Genomic DNA, 19,195 nt, shown 5'->3' with positions numbered 1-19,195 from the left:
GACTATGTGGGGAAGAACCTGGAAAAGAGGAGTCCTTGTGGGCCTTGCAACTACTTCATTTTGGCGAGATCTCCCAGAAAGAGTTGCTGAGACCACTAGGCCTGAGCTGTGGTTTGCTTCCTTGAATAAAGAATTCACTGGCCTTGGGTGAGTTATTGATTAGTTGCTGCCTACGCCTGACTCCGGGACGCGGGTAGTGCTGTGGGTTAAACCACAGAGCCTAGGACTTGCTGATCAGAAGGTCGGTGGTTTGAATCCCCATGACGGGGTGAGCTCCCATTGCTCGGTCCCTGCTCCTGCCAAACTAGCAGTTCAAAAGCACATCAAAGTGCAAGTAGATAAGTAGGTACCGCTCCGTTGGGAAAGTAAACGGCGTTTCCGTGCACTGCTCTGGTTAGCCTGAAGCGGCTTAGTCCTGCTGGCCACATGACCCGGAAGCTGTACGCCGGCTCCCTCGGCCAATAAAGCGAGATGAGCACCGCAACCCCAGAGTTGGTCACGACTGGACCTAATCTCTAAATCAAGGACGTCCCTGAAAAATAGGGCCACTTTTAGGGTCTTCCCTTGGGGTTTCCCAGCTATTAACTCCCACCATTCCTCTGGGACCAACGAGTCCGTGACCCTTGCCGTCTTCGATTCCTCCCCTCCACTGCTTCACCCCACCTGTGTCACCCACCTGCACCCAGAATGGACGTGATGACGGTGGTGGTCTTGATGGTCGTGGTGGCCGTCTCCTCATCCTCACTGGATACCCGCCTGGGCGTAGTCACTTCCGGTCGTGCGGTGGGGGCAGCTGCCGTGCCCGGGGTGCCACCGGAAAACGCGTCAGTGGTGGCTGGGCCCGAGGCACCGAGACCTGTCTGGAAACCCAGCACAGGGGTGACCGGAGGCTGCGTGCGGCCAGAGAGCGGACCGGATTTGGCCCACGGCACCAGCCGCCCCATGGCTGTGGTCAGGAGGTCTGTGGTGAGGGCCGGCTTGGCCATCTCGGGGGTCCTCTCCATGTCCTTCCCTTCAGCCTTCCCACCTGCCAGGGTCATGGGGGAGGCCGTGGTCATGGGCGGCGTGGTGGGCGGCCCGGTGGCGGTGTGAGAGAGAGCAGGGCGGCCATCTTGGTCAGCCAGGTTGCTTGTGGGGGCTGGGCCGAGGTCAGCATCTGGAAGGACAGGCCCCGGACCCACAAGGCCGGCAGCCAGGAAGGGAATTTGCCGCAGGTAATCTTTCTTGAGGAGGGGCTCGTGGAGAAAGTCATCCAGGAGAGGGTGATGGTTGAGGAGCTTCAGGGTGGGTGCCGTGGTGACAAAGTGGGCCTCGCGCTCTGGCTCATCGGGGGTGGGGGGCACCGTGGGCTCCCCTTCAGCCTCAGAGACCCCCGGCCTGTCGGGCTCCGCGGCGGAGAGTCCTGGGTGCGAGAGAGAGAGAGAGGAAGATCGCCGATGAAGGTTACCCGCTGCAAGTGGTGCAAAAGCTACAGCCATCGCTGACCTGGGAAAGCCTGGCCATTATTATTGTTATTGTTTCTGTTTATTTATATCCTGCCTTTCCCCCAAACAGGTAAGATACAAAACTATAAAGGAGAATAGTTAAAGTGTGTAATAAAATCAAAACAAAATGAAAATCAAATCAACTGAAGTACAGATACAGTAGTGCCTCGGGTTACAGACACTTCAGGTTACAGACTCCACTAACCCAGAAATAGTACCTCGGGTTAAGAAATTGCTTCATGATGAGAACAGAAATCACGCAGCAGCGGGAGACCCCATTAGCTAAAGTGGTACCTCAGGTTAAGAACGGTTTCAGGTTAAGAACAGACCTCCAGAATGAATTAAGTAGTAGAAACAGCACAGCACTATAAACGCCCTTTCCTTAAAAAATGGCCCGTTTCCAAAGACCAGTTGGAATAAAGCTAATTTCACCTGCTAGCAAGGAGGGAGCCAGCCTGACTTCTCTAGGCAGGGAGTTCCAAAGTTGTCTGGGAGAAGACACCACCAAGAGGGTTCTTGGTTACTTCAAGACTGGATTACTGCAATGGGATCTGTGTGGATCTTTTCTTGCACCTGATTGGAACTCCCTGCCCAGAGGGGCCTCTTGTTCTTCTTTTATCTATAAGCAAATTCAGTGCTTTTCTTATGGGGGGGACACATACCCCTAAACACTTTTGTGAATCTTGGTTTGGCCTCTTTGACGAGCAGTATTTCAATATGATTATTAAAATGAGAGTACCCCTAAACATTTTTTTCTTAAAAAACCACTGAGCAAATTTATAACTTTGCCTCTTCCCCTCTAAAAAAGACAGAGGTTGCAAAAAGGCAAAAAATGGGGGGGGGGACAGGACCCAGTAACTATCTAATTATCTTTTTGTGATCAGCAGAGCAGCAATTAAAAAACTGCACTGATTTTTAAAGCTGGGCCCGAACAAAAAGAACTGACAGCAGAATATTTCTTTCTGAAAAGCAGCAGGAACGATCAGCAAAAGTTTGCTGGGGAAAGTCGTACGGGTGGTTTTTATGCTGCCCCTTCAATCATCTTTCTTCCCAGGGAATATGAATAGCGAAGGAGGAGAAAGTCATTAAAAATGACAGCAGGGACCCCAATAGAGAGAGGGGCAGCTTAAACAACCTGCAGAAGAGGAATCCACAGCTGGGTGCCACTGCAGCAATTGGCTGGGGGCGAGAACCTGAGGCCCAGGACCCAGATGCAGACCCCCAGGACTCTCTCTCTGGTCTTGGGGACCCTCCCCAGGCCACTGCCCTCGCAAGGACCCTCTCCACCACCTCTTTGCATGTGTTTTTGCCAGGATAGAGGACAGAGAGAAAGGAGGGACGTGCTAGAACCAGCTGAAGGTTTGGAAAGTAAGCTGTTGTTCCGGATATTTTTGGCCCTGGTTCCCAACCCCGGCATGTGGCCCCCAAAAGGTCATTCAGAAGCAAATGCGGCCCTTGGATGAAAAAGCCCCCCCCCCCAAGCAGTGAAAAGAAAGCCATCACTGATCACCTTTTGCAAGGCAGCAGTGACGGGGGGAACGGAAGAGCCTCAGCTGCCAATCTTATAGGGCAGGCCAACTAGTATTCCGAAAATGACGTTGGTTTCTGCGGGAACGCAGGGGAAGAAGTCCAGATTGTACAATGATGGAGTTGTAGCGTAGGGTCCTCTAGAGTCATCTAGTCCAACAATGTAGGAATCACAGCGAAGAGAGACAGGTGGCATTTGCACTCTGCACATGCCCCCGGGGCACACTTCTTCCAAGTCAAACTTATTATTGTTTAGTTTTTTAGAAAAGAAGCGGAGGAGGTGGGCGCAGAAGCCACGAGCCAAGAATGCTATCTGCACGCTGCAGGCGTCAACCGGTTTAAGCAGGCAGGTCCCCCCGTGGGGCGCTTTGCCTCGGCTCCCGCACATTATCTCCCCGCTAAGCCAGGCACGCGGCGGCATTTAGGAGCTGTTAGGCTTATTGCTAGACTGCTTTCATTAGCCCGTAATGAGCCATCAAAAATGCCTCCCTGGCGGACTGGCCTCGTTCGGATGAATGGGGCAGGCGCCAGGGGAGAGCCGCGTGGCACCGTCACTCCCGACCGGAAGCCCCCCTTCTGCTGCAGATCGAGAAAGTCAGAGGGTACCCCAGGGTCATCTAGTCCAACCCCCTGGAATCTCAGAATGTGGTCCCTCCTCCAAGCTGAAACCATAACAGACCCTGCTTAGCTTCACAAATGTGCCAGCGGTTTTATGGCTGCACCATCAGCCTGTTCTCACAGGGGCTGACCGGATGCCCTGAATGGGAAACTGGTGAGCAGGATCTGATCACAAGAGCCACTCTCCCCTCCCTGTGGTTTCCAGCAGCTGGCCTTTGGAAGGACTGCTGCCTCCGACTGCAGACAGGGTGGTCTAGTGGTTAGAGTGTCAGTCTAGGACCTGGGAGAGACCAGAGTTCAAATCCCTCACTCGGCCATGAACCATGTTGTGTGTAGTCATTCTGTCTCTCTTTGTCTAACCTACCTCACAGCGTGGATGTGGGGATTAAACGAGGTTCAGAACCATGCATGCTACCTCATGCTCCTTGGAGAAAGAGGTGGGATGTGAAACACAAGAGCAGTCAAGTACAACATTCCTAGAGTGAACATGTTTACACATGGGGAGGAATGTTTGTCCAGTCAGCAGGTAAACTTCCTGTTTCCTTCTGGGCTGGGACAGACTTCCTCTGCATGTGACTGGAGGTGGGCGTGGCCTCACCTGTGCAGGTAACGTCAAAAGCACAGGGCAGGGCAGCCATCTCTCCCTATTTGACTACATGCATCAAAGAAGCAACATCTGCTTAGCTAAAGATGCTTAGCCAAAGGGACTGTCTCCTTATGAGATAGTTTCCAGGTGTACGTTACTTTTCTAAGCTAAGTCTGCCTTCTGGGATCCTATTGTGAACAGAATGTGAGTGAGTAAACTCTTTTTACACTTTTATAGAGGACTGTGTCGTGTCTTATCTTTTATGAGGGAATAAGGGGAAAATACCAGAACAGTTATTATAGAGGCTTTAGTGAGTCTGAGCAAACACATCCGCTGTGAGTTTAAAAAGGGGAATGTTATTCTGCTAAATTATGAACTTGTTAACACAAGTTGGAAAGGCAATAACCAAAGAATATATCCTCTCCTGCATCCCTGAACATTCCCACAATAAATGCAACAAATCCATCCATCCAAGGATTCCATTTCCCTCTGCAGCCTTGAGTTCTTCCTGTGTCAAATTGTGGGCTGTAAATGCCTCAAGGCCAGGGAGTTCTCTTCTTGGCAAATTAATTATTTTAAAGTATTTTTTTTTACCTGGCTGACCCCATAATGGCCCAGGGCAGGTTATGACAATGGAATCTACCACGATAAATAAAATAAATAAATAAATATACTTATAAAACACCCCCACCCCCAAAAACCCTCCTCTGAAATGGAACAGATTCAGCCAAGGAGGTGGTTCGCACAAAACAAGACAGTTTAGCCATCAAAGGCTGGGGGGAGATAATGGTGTCTCCAACAGATGCTGAAAGTTGTACAATGAAGGTGATCAATGCCCCTCCATTATGGAGAACATGCATAGCAAAGGCGCTTTAACATTATTATTAGGGCTGCTATTAACAACAACAATAATTACGATATAATTTTAGGGTGCAAATCTCAAGCTTCATCTCTGTCACTCACCCACTGCAAAATGGATCTCCTAAGTCAGGCTTCCTCAACCTCAGTCCTCCAGATGTTTTTGGCCTACAACTCCCATGATTCCTAGCTAGCAGGACCAGTGGTCAGGGATCATGGGAGTTGTAGTCCAAAACATCTGGAGGGCCGAGGTTGAGGAAGCCTGGCCTAAGTCTTGAGTTGTTGACTGTCAGGGGAAAAAGCACCCAGCTTGCTCTTGTGCTTTTAAGAGTACTGGGATGGGCCTGAAGAATAATGGAATCACAGAACTGTAGAACTGGAAGGGACCTCTGAGGGGCATCTAGACCAACCCCCTGCAAAGAATCCCTGACAGGGGGCCACCCAACATCCCATGAAGTAGAGGACGTCATCTTCCAAGGGACTCCCTTCCCTTGTCAAAAAGCTCAGAAAGTTCCTCCTAATGTTGTGCGAGCATCTCCTTCCTTGTACAGTGGTACCTTGGTTCTCAAACTTCATCCGTTTCGCAAGTCCATTCCAAAACCAAAGCATTCCAAAACCAAGGCACACTTTCCCATCGAAAGTAATGCAAAATGGATTAATCCGTTCCAGACTTTTAAAAACAACCCCTAAAACAGCAATTTTAACGTGAATTTTACTATCTAACGAGACCATCGATCCATAAAACAAAAGCAATAAACAGTGTACTGCAGACACACAATCAGTCACTCAGTAGCTGAACTGGGTTCCACACAGTCACAAAAACAAAACGAAAAAGAGCTGCAAAAACAAAAACACAAAATGAATAGCAAAAACAGAAAGGCCTTCAAAACGGAACTTAAATCAGAAGCATGGCACTCAAAACGGAGTACGTTTGGCTTCTGGAAAAGGTTCGCAAACCGGAACTGAGCAGTGTACAGAAATGTACATTCTACAGTTACGGGTTCATATAAATTCCCATATTAGTGAAAGCAACACACAAAATGGCATCAAATTTGGGGAAATGTAAATATGAGGGGACACATGCTTTGCAGATGCAGGTAGATCAGGCAAAACTGGCTACAAAAATGTGTCTTACTGGGAGAAATCTGTCCCGAAATGCTGACGAATTTCCACGAGGACTTTAAAATAACAAAACGTATCACAAACTGATGCAGAGAGCCGAAAACAAGCACCCAAAATGGGCAGGGTCGCCTATCTCTACTCAGAGTAGACTGGTTGAACTTCATGGGCGTGGCGGACTTCGCTCCATCCATTTGAATGGGCATGGCTCTGAGCAGAACGTAGTTGCCTCCCGCCCAGCGTTCCTACCTGACAACCCGGTTTCCAAGAGACACCCACACGGCCCCCGCAAGATGGAGCCTCGTAAACCGCAGCCAGCTCTGAAGAGGCTTAATTGCCTCTTCAAAGGGGCAGCCGCAGTCGTAATTAATCCGCCTCGCGTTAAGTCTCGCTTTACATTCTAATTGGCAGTGCAATGCCATCTGGATCGGTGCCTGGACCCCTCACACCTGGGGAGGGATGAGGAGGGACACGACTCCAGTCTTGGGCAAGGAGGACAAAGGCACAGACCCAAAGTTCATATTATTATTATTATTATTATTATTATTATTATTATTATTATTATTATTATTGCCTCCCCAGAGACCATGGAGCCGGGTTTGCAGGCTGCCAGCAGGCCTGGCAAGAATCCTGGTCTCCTTTGCGTCCAGTTAGCCTTTGATGTGCATCTCATTCAGGGGTGTGGCCCTCTGGGTGCCTCTGCCTGGCCCTTGGCAATCTCTCCAGGCCACACCTCCTGCCTAGACACACCCCTCTCTTAGGCCACGCCCCCACTCCTACTTTGACGCCCCCTGACGTGTTGCTTGCCCAGCTGGCACCAGAGACAAACAGGTTGACTGGGTATAAAGCAGCTTCCTACATTCCAATATTAAACAGTGGAACAGCCTGCCACAAGATGGCAGGGTGGCAGTTCAGTCACATCTGGGGGGGGCTTCAGTTCCCCCCAACCAACACAGCCAAATCTTTATGGACCCTGAAACTCATGAGCCAAGCAACTTGCCTTTCCTTCCTCGGAGGTTTATAAACCGAGGTCAGGTGGTCTCCTGCCAGCTGCAATTCCTCCATTGCAGGGGGGTGGGATGGATGATCTTTGGGGGTCCCCTTTTGGTTCAAAAATTCTACGATTTCTCTCCTCCCTCCAGTCAGAGGAAGCTCCCCCGTTGCTACATTTACGGGCGCCAGATTGCAGCTAAAGGAGCGACAGCAGGGCGCTTTAAAGCCGAAAAATTAAAAGGTGGGTGGAAACGGGCAACTTCGATTAGTGCCAGCCGCGCTGTGGCACTGCCGTCACCCATACTGGTGCCAGCCTTTGCCACGTGACACCCGGTTGGGAGGGGGCCCCTCCGCCGCCGCTTAAAGAGGTTAACTTGCCCCCAGCATGGAGGGAATTATGTTTTAATAGAATCCATTTATTACACCATAAAAGTTAATGAGTTTATATGGAGAGGCACCAGGATCCCTTTTAAGGTTTTAATAGGGGATTAGCACGGCGTCCCAGACTCCAATGCTGCGTCGTTCGGCTCGTTAACCGTACACTCCCCCCCACCCCCATTTGATTTGTCAGCTCCAAAATACTCGTTTCTTTCCTCTCCGGGCGCAGCACCCCACCAGCACCTCTGCCCACCCGCCGGGGAAACTGAGGCACATGGCACAGGGTCAAAAAGGCTGCCCTCCAGATGTGGTTGGACTCCCAATGGCCAGGGATGGCAGTGGAGCGCAGGAACATCTGGAGAGACGCAGCCCGGCCTCATTCCTGGGGAAAAGCCTTCCCTCCCTGGATAGAATCCTGGAATCGTAGAGTTGGAAGGGACCCCCAAAGGTCATCCATCCCAACCCCCTGAAATGCTGGAATCAAACCTAAGGTGCACGAGAGCATATGTGTCAAATTCTGCACACCGCTCCCGGTAAGAGACCTTCTCCTTTTATTTGCCTTCGCGGGTTATGTCAGCCTGATTCCCTAACTATCCAGTCTGTGCTGCGGAGGCTGAGGCACTCTGCACATGCTCAGAAAGCACGCACTTTGCAAATTGGTTTGCAAATTCCCGCTCCTCTGGGGAGGAGCAGGGAAACTGTTCCAGACCAAGGGCCACATTCCCTCCTGGTGGATCCAGAGGCAGAAGTAAACTTCACTTTTCTGCAGGTGACTAGTTTATCTGGCCCCAATCCATCCTTCACTGAGACAAGCAAAGAGGCAGAATTTAAGGCACGCTCCCAGTCAGGCAAGAACACTCAAGCAGGGCGCAAATTAGGGTCAACTTAAGGGGGTGTGGCTTGAGAGAGGGGGTGTGGCCTGGGGAAGAGTCCCGAGGGCCAGATGGAGAGACCTCGAGAGCCACATTTGGCACCTGGGTCTAAGGTTCTCCACTCGCTTGGAATTCAATAGCCTTCCTGGTTCAGACTCAGCTCTGGTTGTGGGCTTTGGGAACCCACAGAGCTGTTCCAACACACCCCAGTTTTGCAAAAGGCTGATAGGAAGTGTGGGCATTGCTAAGCCGCCTGCTTCACGGTTGCCAACCTTTCAAACCCGCCCATGTGCCCATACCTGAAGGAGCGTCTCCACCCCCATCATTCTACCCGGTCACTGAGGTCCAGCGCCGAGGGCCTTCTGGTGGTTCCCTCACTGTGAGAAGTCAAGTTACAGGGAACCAGGCAGAGGGCCTTCTCGGTAGTGGCACCCGCCCTGTGGAACGCCCTCCCACCAGATGTGAAGGAAATAAGTAGCTATCTTATTTTTAAAAGACATCTGAAGGCAGCCCTGTTTAGCTTTTAATGTGTGACATTTTAATGTTTTTTAATCTTTGTTGGAAGCTGCCCAGACTGGCTGGGGCAGGGTACAAATGGGCGGGGTACAAATTAATAATAATAATAATATGCTTAAACTAGAACATGTGGCCTTCCAATGAAGCTGAATGTAGGAAGATTCAGAACAGAGAACAGAATGTTCTCCATGCAGTGCTGAGTTAAACCGTGGAACTCCCTCCCACCGCGGCAGCGATGGGCACCAGCCGAGATGGCTTTAAAAGAGGACTGGACCAGTTCATGGAGGAGGAGAGAGCTTTTAAGGTCTGCCAGCCACTGTGGCTCTGCTTTGCCCACACAGATGGAGGCAGGAATGCCGGTTTCTGGGAAGCCATAGGAATGGAGAGGGCTCCTGTGCATGGATCCTGCTTCCAGGTTTCCCTTTGGGGCATCTGGTTGGCCCCTGTGAGAACAAGATGCCGGACTAGACGGCCTGATCCAGCAGCCCGTTCTTATGTCTTCACGGCAGCTCCAATTTGCAGACCCGGATTTGCAGCTCAATTTCCGCAGGCTGAATCCAGGGTGCCAAAGGGCCTTCTGTTCTGCTTTAATCTCACGTGCTGGATCCGGCCCTTCCCTGCAAGCTCCCCCGCTCTGCCAACTCCCCCCCTTCCACCCTCCCACCACCCTCTTTCTCGGATATAACTCTTTTCCTGCTGCTCTCCTGATGGCGCCGATAATGAGATGGAACTACCGAATGGGTACTTGCGTGCCGGCAAAACGGGTAAATAAATTGAAATACTAATAACGGCCCCATCAGGAGAGCGCAGCGCCGTGACCCAGATGAGTGCGGCAGAGGCGGCTGCGGAGGCTTCAAGGCCGCAGCGGGAATAAACACACACACACATAGATGCCAAACTTATGGCTTGCCAGAGAGGCAATGCAGAAGGAGCGACAAAACCAGGCTCCCTAGAATGTTAGAATGTTGTTGGAATGAAATTAAGTGGTTTTTAGCAGCAATGCTATAAAGGAGCATGTGAAAATGGATTGTTAATAGGTGAGAAAGTAAAGTTATAATATATTAAGATAAAGGCTTTAGATAAAAATGAAGAGGGAAAGGATTTGCTGAATTTACCAACTGAACTGGCATACAAAAAAGGGAGGTGTGGGGAGGTCAGGGAAATAAGTGAATGAAGGATAAATTATAGAAAGTTGGACTTGTTTTTTAATTGTTTTTATTTTTTCTGTATTTTGTATTTTCTTTTTGCTTGCCTCTTTTTTCTACTTTTTTCTTATTTTTGTAACCTTTTTTGAAATTTCAATAATTATCATTAAAAAAAAAACAGGCTCCCTAGATCAAAGAAATATAAGAGAGGGAGAAATAGGGGTTCGTTTGCCCCAGTCTCCTGCTTCCAACAGAGGACAGCCAGAACTCCTCCCTGCCTTCCCATCTGAGGTCACAAAATGTAGATACACTGCCTCTGAACATGGAGTCTTCGCTTATTTAGCCTCTGAGGGCGAGGGAAGGGCTCAGATCCACCAGCTGTTCAGCCTGTAGGGGGCGCTTCATTGGGTTACTATGATTAGGCCTTGCAAGCCATAAGAGTTCTCTGCCTCTGCTCCATTTGCCAGGAGAAGGACCCGTAAGTTGCCACTGTATTCGCTGTATTTCCCAACTGGCTTAACACTACCAGCTCTGACTGGCAGCTGCTCTCCAGGGTTTCAGGAAGAGAGTGGGAAGAGAGGGAGGACCTTTTAATTGCAGGTGCCAGGAACTGAACCTGGGACCCTCTGCAATGTAAAGCGTTTGCTGTATCATGGAACCAGAGCTCAAAAATAAAGTAAGATTCTAGTCCTCATGGTCCTGAATTAAGGGCTGGCTTAAACAGGATCAAAGAATCAAAGAATGACAGAGTGGGAGGGGACCATGTGGGTCAAACCCCTGCAATAGGAACACAGGAATCTGCCTTATACTGAGTCAAACCATTGGGGTCCATCTGGCTCAGTACTGCCTGCACTGACTGGCAGCGGCTGTCCAGGCAGGGAGTCCTTCCCAGCCCTGCCTGGGAGATGCCAGTAGGGACTGAACCCAGGATCTTCTGCATTCGGAATAGGGGCTTCACCAATGATCTGTGGCCCTTCCCTCCTGTGGTTCCCAGAAACTGGTACTCAGAAACATCGCTGCCTCCAACCGTGGCTGGTAGCCATCGATAGCCCTCTCTTTCCCCGTGAATTTGTCCGATCCTGGAGAGCACAGGGTGCTTCTGCATTGGGCTCTGCAAATTCCCCCATCGAGGTGTCCATTAAGAAAGCAAACACAAGCTTCAGCAAGCCGGAATAATCATCCAAGCGCATTGTCTGTGGCTGGGTGGTGTGTGTGTGTGTGTGTGTGTAAGCCTGGCAAAATGTGTGTGTCTGTGTATGTGAGGAGAGAGAAGGGAGCCCTTCCGTGCAAAAAGAATCGATTTTGGCCAGAGGGATGAAGAAAGGAATGAATTAAAGAAACAGGCACGAGGAATCGATAGTGCAATGTGAACAAGAGGGAGAGGGCGGCGGCAGGCCGGGGAGGGGGGGTGGGAGTTATTATCCCACAGCCCTCGCGCCAAATTGGAACCAAAAAATGCAAAATCCACACACTAAATTGCTGGTGACTTATCACGAGGAGTTATGAGAACAAGTAGATGCGAAAACAGAGGCAGCTGCGCTTAAGATGTGCGAAATGTCACTCTTTGGTCGAGATCCAAAGCTTTTGGCACCGGCACTCTCAGGGACTGGTTGGTGGTGGCTCCTCCTCCTCTGACAGTTCTTTATAATAATAATACAGTCATACCTCGGGTTGAATGTGCTTCAGGTTGAGCGCTTTTGGGTTGTGCTCCGCGGCAACCCGGACGTAACAAAGCACGTTACTTCCAGGTTTCACTGCTTGCGCATGCGCAGACGCTCAAAATGATGTCACGCGCATGCACAGAAGAGGCAAAACGCGACCCCTGCACGCACTGTGGCGTCTTACATTCTATTCAGGATGTGAACGGGGCTCTGGAACGGATCTCGTTCGCATCCTGAGGTACCACTATAATAATAATTTATTATTTGTACCCCGCCCATCTGGCTGGGTTTCCCAAGCCACTCTGGGCGGTTTCCAACAAAGACCAAAAATACACTAAAATGTCACACATTAAGAACTTCCCTAATCAGGGCTGCCTTCAGATGTCTTCTGAATGTCAGGTAGTTGTATCTCTTTGACATCTGATGGGACGGCGTTCCACAGGGTGGGTGCCACTACCAAGAAGGTATCCACTTTATCAGTTATCCGCACAGAGGGCCCCTCTGTGCCAGATTTGGGGGTGCCCTGGCTGCCCCCTTGGGGTCTCCAACCTGCAGGATGTGTGTTTCGTCCTCTCTGGGCCAGGTAAGGACTCGGTTTGGCAGCCCCCACCGCCATTGCTCTGTGCCCTTGTAGTTTTTTGCAGAGGCGTCCCACAGCACTGAAGCAACCGTTGAGTCTGCAGGACAGCGCGGAGGGAGCCAGCACCACAGGGAGGTTAAATGAAAAGAGACATCCTCTCCGACAGGGTCATTAGTCATGTCAGGCGGCCCGGCTCAGCCCTAGCAAAACAGTATTAGGTTTTAAATTGTGACACTAACAAACACCACCTCAGGAGATGCCTTTGCTCAGCATCTGTGCTCCAGGAGGGCTGGAATCTGCTGCCAGGTGGAGACCGCTGTGTCTCTGCATGAGTTGCTGCTCCTTTAACCATGAGAAGAGGACCCTAGCTGGGTCAAACTCTTGGTCCGTCCAGCCTAGTTGTGTCTGCTCTGAGTGGCAGCAGCCATCTGGGGTCGCCGGCAGGGGAGGGTCTTCCCCATGCAATTGAGAAGGGTCTTCTCATCCGAGTGCAAGGACCTGGTCCTTTTAAACTGGAGATGCTGTCAGGAATTGAACCCAGGACCTTGGGGGGGGGGGTGAAGCAGTTGCTCTAACACACTGCTTTGGCCTTTTGCCCTAATTAATAAAGATTCTAGGCCATGGGGAGGCAAACTAAGGCCCGGAGGTTGGATCCGGCCCAATCGCCTTCTAAATCCGGCCCACAGACTGTCTGGGAATCAGCGTGTTTTTACATGAATAGAATGTGTCCTTTTATTTAAAACACATCTCTGGGTTATTTGTGGGGCATAGGAATTTGTCATTTACCCCCCCCCCCCAATATAGTCTAGCCCCTCCCTAGGTCTGAGGGAGAGTGGATTGGCCCCCTGCTGAAAAAAGTTTGCTGACCCCTGTTCTAGTCCTCATGGTTCTGGAAAAAAGAGATTGATTTCAATACAAACATTGGAAGTTGCCTTATAATGAGTCAAACCAGCGGTCCATCTAGCTCAATATTGTCTACACTGACTGGCAGCAGCTCTCCAGGGGCCCAAGGAGGAGACATTTCTAGCTCACAATAGAGATGCGAGGGATTGAACCTGGCGGCTTCTGCATGCAAGGCAGATAGATGCTCTGCCACTGAGCTACAGCCCTTCCCCTAAAACTAAGCTAAGATTCCAGTCCTCATTGTTCTGAATACAGAGTCAGACCATTGGCCCATCCAGCTCAGTATTGTCTACATTGGCTTTGAGCTTTTTTTACACAAGGGGTTAAGAGGAGGCTGCTGGGTCAGGCCCATGGCCCATCTAGTCCAGCATCCTGTTCTCACAGAATCATGAGGACTAGGAACTTGTTTCTTAGAAAACAAAAGAGAGGTTCTCTGAAAGCTGAATTCTGTAGCTAGTGCCAAAGATAAGAGTCTAAGAAGAGGCTGCTGGATCAGGCCAAAGGGGGCCTATCTAGTTCAGAATTCTCTTCTCACAGCAACTGACCAGATGTCTATTTTGGGAAACCCACAGGCTTGAATTTTGAATTGTTGATTTTGAATCACTGATTTTGAATTGTGAATTGCTTGGGACCTGCCGGCAAAGAGCAGACACGAACAGCAGAAATAACCAATAATAAAAATTAACAGGTAGCAAACAATACCTGTGAGATGCCTGCTGCCAGTCAGTGTAGACAATATTGGGGAGCTAAGTTTCCATTTCTCAAGTACATCCCCAAGGCTACCCTCCCTAGATGGGTGGGCGTTTGCTGGGTCAGGATCCCAGCTGTGCCCCCTCCCCAAATCAAGACACCCCAAGCCCATCCCAGCCCCCCCTCTCCTTCCTCACTGTCGCTCTATAAGCCCCTCACTTATGGGGAAGGAGTTACAGCCCAGCGCCTCCATGTTGGCATTTACGTGGCGCCTTTACACCCTGGAATTACGGCAGCTGTTGGCAGCTCCTGGGTACCCAAATGGGAGGGGGGGAGGCAGCTCGTATATATTTTTTTATGACTTCGCGCTCTGCTCAGCCAACGCAGGAGATTAAATGTCACTTCAGCAGCCAAACAGCGCCGGTGCGGGTGAGGAACCGCGAGCCGTGCCAAGCGGGGATGTGGGCGAGCGTGCCGAATCCATGCGCCAAAGGTCCTGGGCAGGGATGGGAAGCTGCAGAGAGGGTGCCTGAGCAGCTGAGATTGTCCCCCGCCCCACCTCCAACCCCATCAGTGTGGGCAGCAGTTAACTCTTGGCATCCCTCAGGAAGGTCAGGCAAAAAATAAAAAACACATCACAATTATAGAATTGCGCTTGGTGCCGATTGGCAACAGTAGGGCAGGAGGCAGGGAGCCCAACACTAGGGGGCGCCAGAGCCAATGACAAGCAGAGCCAACACAGCCGAGCTTGGCTTGCTTGCTTGTTTTATATCCCACATAAGAAGAGCATGCTGAATCGAGCCAGTGCTACATTTAGTCCAGGATCTGCCGGGCTTTTGGCTAATTAAGCAATCTATGGCCTTTTAAGGGACACAGGTGGCGCTGTGGGTTAAACCACAGAGCCTAGGACTTGCTGATCAGAAGGTCGGCGGTTCGAATCCCCGCGACGGGGTGAGCTCCCGTTGCTTGGTCCCAGCTCCTGCCAACCTAGCAGTTCAAAAGTACATCAAAGTGCAAGTAGATAAATAGGTACCACTGCAGCGGGAAGGTAAACAGTGTTTCCGTGCGCTGCTCTGGTTCGCCAGAAGCGGCTTAGTCATGCTGGCCACATGACCCGGAAGCTGTACGCCGGCTCCCTTGGCCAATAAAGCAAGATGAGCGCCCCAACCCCAGAGTTGGCCATGACTGGACTTAATGGTCAGGGGTCCCTTTACCTTTACCTATGGCCTCTTAAACTGAGAGGGGGCTGGTGTTGTTTTGGTTTGCTACTATGCTATGTATTTTGTGTCTTTTTATATTGCCAACCGTCCCGTGATCCTCGGATGAAGTCTAGCATGCAAATTTAATTAATCACCATCACCCCCATCATCCTGTTCTCACAGTGGCCGACTCTGCTGGTGAACCAGCAAGCAGGATTTTAGCCATCAAGAGCCCCTCTCCCTTCCTGCAACTCGGATTCCGGAGAATCACTTCCTCTGCCTCAGAAGAATCATTGTGGAGCGTAGCCCTCATGGCTAGTAGCCATCACAAGTCCTCTCCTCCTCCATGAATTTGCCCAATCCTCTTTTAAAGCCATCCAGGTTGGCGCCAATTGCTGGCTCCTGTGGCAGGGAGTTCCACAGTTTCCCCCTTATATCTGTCCTGAATCTTACCCCTGTAAAATTAGCTAAAATGTGTAAAATAAGTAATAAATGTTGGAAATGTCAAGATAAGGAAGGAACTTTATATCACATATGGTGGGAATGTAAAAAAGTGAATAGCTTCTGGGAAATGATATATAATGAGATGAAAAAGATGTTGAAATATACATTTATTAAGAAACCAGAAGCATTTCTACTTGGCATTGTAGGAGATGATATTAACAGACAGGATTGTAAGTTGTTTTTATATGCAACGACAGCAGCAAGAATATTATTGGCACAAAAATGGAAACAAGAAGAATTACCAACGAAAGAAGAATGGAGGATGAAGCTGATGGACTATGCAGAATTAGATAAATTAACAGGAAGGATTCGAAACCTGCGGGGTCAGAGATTCTTAGAGGACTGGAGTAAATATATGAACTATTTGAAAAGTACCGCATTTTTCGCTCTATAACACGCACCAGACCATAACACGCACATAGTTTTTAGAGGAAGAAAACAAGAAAAAAAATATTCTACTGGATATACTGGATATATGATTTTTGTGGTTCATGCTGTGGCCACAGACATGTGATCTGACAGTGAGTTTGGAGTAGCCCAGTGCAAAAATCCTGAGGATCCATGTGGATCCATGCTTTGTAACCACGGAGGAGGGAAGGAAGAGGAACCATGGATCCTCTGCTCACGACTGCAGCAGATCCCCCCCGCCACCCGCAGGCATTCGCTCCATAACACACACAGACATTTCCCCTTACTTTCTAGGAGGAAAAAAGTGAGTGTTACGGTGCAAAAAATACGGTAATTGTGATGAATAGATTACGCTAGTAGGACTGCAAGAAGTTTTGTAAAGTGGATTATTTGAAATATTACAAGAAAGACTATGAAAAGAATTATTAGATAAGGACAATTAAATACAATATAGAAATTAAGAAATGCAGAAAAAGTGATAAAGAATGGAAAATCATCAGAGGTGTTGACGGAAGTCTAAAACAATGTGTAAGATGATAAGATATGCTGTATGACTGTTGGAACTGATATGTTAAAAAAATCAATAAAAGTGTATAAATATATATATATATATCCTGAATCATTCAAGGTTCAGCAGTCTAGTTTTGTCTCCTTGCTCTGGAATGCCCAGGTGAGCCAGGAGGCCTCTCTGACATGTGGGCACCTTTGCCTGACAACCTCCCCCCCACATTCACCCATTTTTGCCTCGATTAATCCCAGCCTTGGCACTTTCCTTTGTGGGGGGGGGGATTAAAAAAACAAATAAACACCCACATCTCCCGTTCCAGTGCAGGGGCATGTCAGGAGCCCGATTCCGTGCCAACTTTGTTGAGGGGGCCTTTGTTAGTGCCACCCCTGGCGCCCGCAACCTTCCTTGTGCCTTACTCATCGCTGCCCAAACTAAGAGGCAAGAAAGATGGGAGGGCAATACGAGGGGGGGGGGTGCGCAGAGGGAGAGAGAGCTTAATGGATTCTCAGCACCTGCCAACTCTATCAGTCTGCAGCCTGGCTCTCCCTGGATAGGCAGGCCGAGAAGGGGGATCGTTTGCATAAAGTTTAATTAGGGATTAGCGGGGGAGGGGTGGCTTTTATGCTCTTTGACTTTCTTTCTTTTTTAAGATTAACACCTTGCCTTGGCATTAGGAGAGAGGATGGGGGGGGGGGAGCTGCAAGAGCTGGATGTGGAGTCCCCCCCCCAACAAAAAATAATATTGCTATAGGGGGAGCAGAGGCCCAGCCAGCAAGGAGAGGGGTCTCCAATGGATCCTTTCAATGCCCCTGGTCCAGGGAGGTGTCTGCAGGGCTTAAGGATGCCAGAAGAGTGGTGCAGTAGCTGGATCAGGCCAAAGACCCCATCTAATCCAGCATCATGTTTTCACTGTGGCCAAATGCCCCAAAGCACCTAGGAATGGAGACAGACTGCCTCTGGGCCAGTAAAAGGTAAAGGAACCCCTGACCATTAGGTCCAGTCGTGGCCAACTCTGGGGTTGCGGTGCTCATCTCGCTTTACTGGCCGAGGAAGCCGGCATACAGCTTCCGGGTCATGTGGCCAGCATGACGAAGCCGCTTCTGGCAAACCAGAGCAGCGCACGGAAACACTGTTTACCTTCCCGCCGGAGCAGTACCTATTTATCTACTTGCACTTTGACGTGCTTTCGAACTGCTAGGTTGGCAGGAGCAGGGATCGAGCAACAGGAGCTCACTCCGTCATGGGGATTTGAACCGCCGACCTTCTGATCGGCAAGTCCTAGGCTCTGTGGTTTAACCCACAGCGCCACCCGCGTCCCTCTGGGCCAGGAGGTTCCATCAAAAAATAAGAAGAGCCCGGCAGCTAGATCTAGCCCAGCCTCCTGTTCTCACAGTGGCCAAACAGATGCCCCAGAGACAAGCCCAAAAGCAGGACCTGAGCTCAGCAGCAGCAGCTCTAACCACTGGTGAGTACTGCCTCTGACGATGGGCTGTCAGCTTCTTCCTCAATTTCAGTATCACGCCTTGTCGAAGTCAGTGTGATAGGGGGATAGGGCTTGTACGGAAAACTTCCTTCCAGGTGGAGTGTCCAGTGGAGGCTGGTTGTCTAGGGCGAATGGGGCACTGCCCTCCCAATCTCACTCCTCCCTCAGCCAGCCCCACACCTAACTGCATTCTTGCTGCCTGCCGGTCTCTGGGGCTGCCAGCTTCCTCCTCAATCTCAGTGTTGTCCCTTGTAGAACTCAGCAGGGAGGAGGAGGAGGAGGAGGAGGACGAGGACGAGAAGGATGGGGACAAAACTGGCTCTGCTTGTCATTGCTTCTGACGTCACCTGCTGTTGGGCTCCCAGCCTTCTGCCAATTGCAGCTAGCACCAGCCAGCACTGGATCTGTCCCAATGTCACATTGTCCGCCTCGCAGGGGTGCCAACTTGGAAAAAATATTGGGGGAGACCCAGGTAAGCCCCACAGAACCGATCAGAAGACGCAACACTTGCTCACCATTTGAATGGCAATGCCCATAAACTTTGGGGGTGACAGCCCCCTCAAATATTTTAAGGGGGGGGCCCAGGGAGTTGGCTCCTATGCCGCCTTGCAAACGGCAACACGAGCTTTGTTGCTCCAATTACAAAGTGCCAGGGTTAGAGTAGTGTTTAGAGTGTCAGATGCGGGAGGGGCTTGAGTTCAAATCCCCCATTCAAGCCACGAAGCTCCCTGAGTGTGATCTCTGGGTGGGGGTTGCTGGCCAAAGCGGGAGAAGCGATGAGTGCGACTCTCGCCTACCTGCAGTGGGATGACTCTCAGTCACTTGAAGTTCAGGTTCTCCAACTCACAGCCCCCCAGGAGGGTGCGGAACAGGGCAGGCGAGGGGGTGTGGCTGGAGGAGAGGGGGCGTGGCCTGGGGAGAGTCCCGAGGGCCAGGTGGAGAGGTCTGAAGGGCCGCTGCCATCTCCTGGGCCTGCTTCCTGCCTCAGCTGAAAGGGAACGCTCCCTTTGTCATTCACATCACAGAAGGAAGCGGGTTTATGAGTTAAGCCTGCGATTCCAAGACAGGCGAAGCTGACAGCGCTCTGCCCCCGTTCCCTCAATCAACCAGGGTTTTTCAACCATGAATTCGAACACGCCGGCTTGTTAGCATCGGCAGAGTCA

At 50.4% G+C, this 19,195-nt stretch overlaps 1 protein-coding gene across 2 annotated transcripts in view; it reads right to left on the bottom strand.

Moving 5' to 3' along the window:
* Positions 1 to 19,195, bottom strand: part of SEZ6 (seizure related 6 homolog) — a 105,872-nt gene that overhangs the window by 31,757 nt on the left and 54,920 nt on the right. For both annotated transcript variants that reach the window (XM_081890259.1, XM_081890260.1), the window contains exon 2: positions 677 to 1,402. In XM_081890259.1, coding sequence (XP_081746385.1) covers positions 677 to 1,402 — 726 coding nt within the window. The remainder of the gene's footprint in view (positions 1 to 676; positions 1,403 to 19,195) is intronic.

Source organism: Podarcis melisellensis (assembly GCF_964234715.1).
Source record: "Podarcis melisellensis genome assembly, chromosome: 15".
In the NCBI taxonomy this organism is placed as follows: Eukaryota; Metazoa; Chordata; class Lepidosauria; order Squamata; family Lacertidae; genus Podarcis; species Podarcis melisellensis.
Note: the sequence above shows the minus strand (reverse complement) of the source record. Positions and strands in the feature narration are given on the sequence as shown.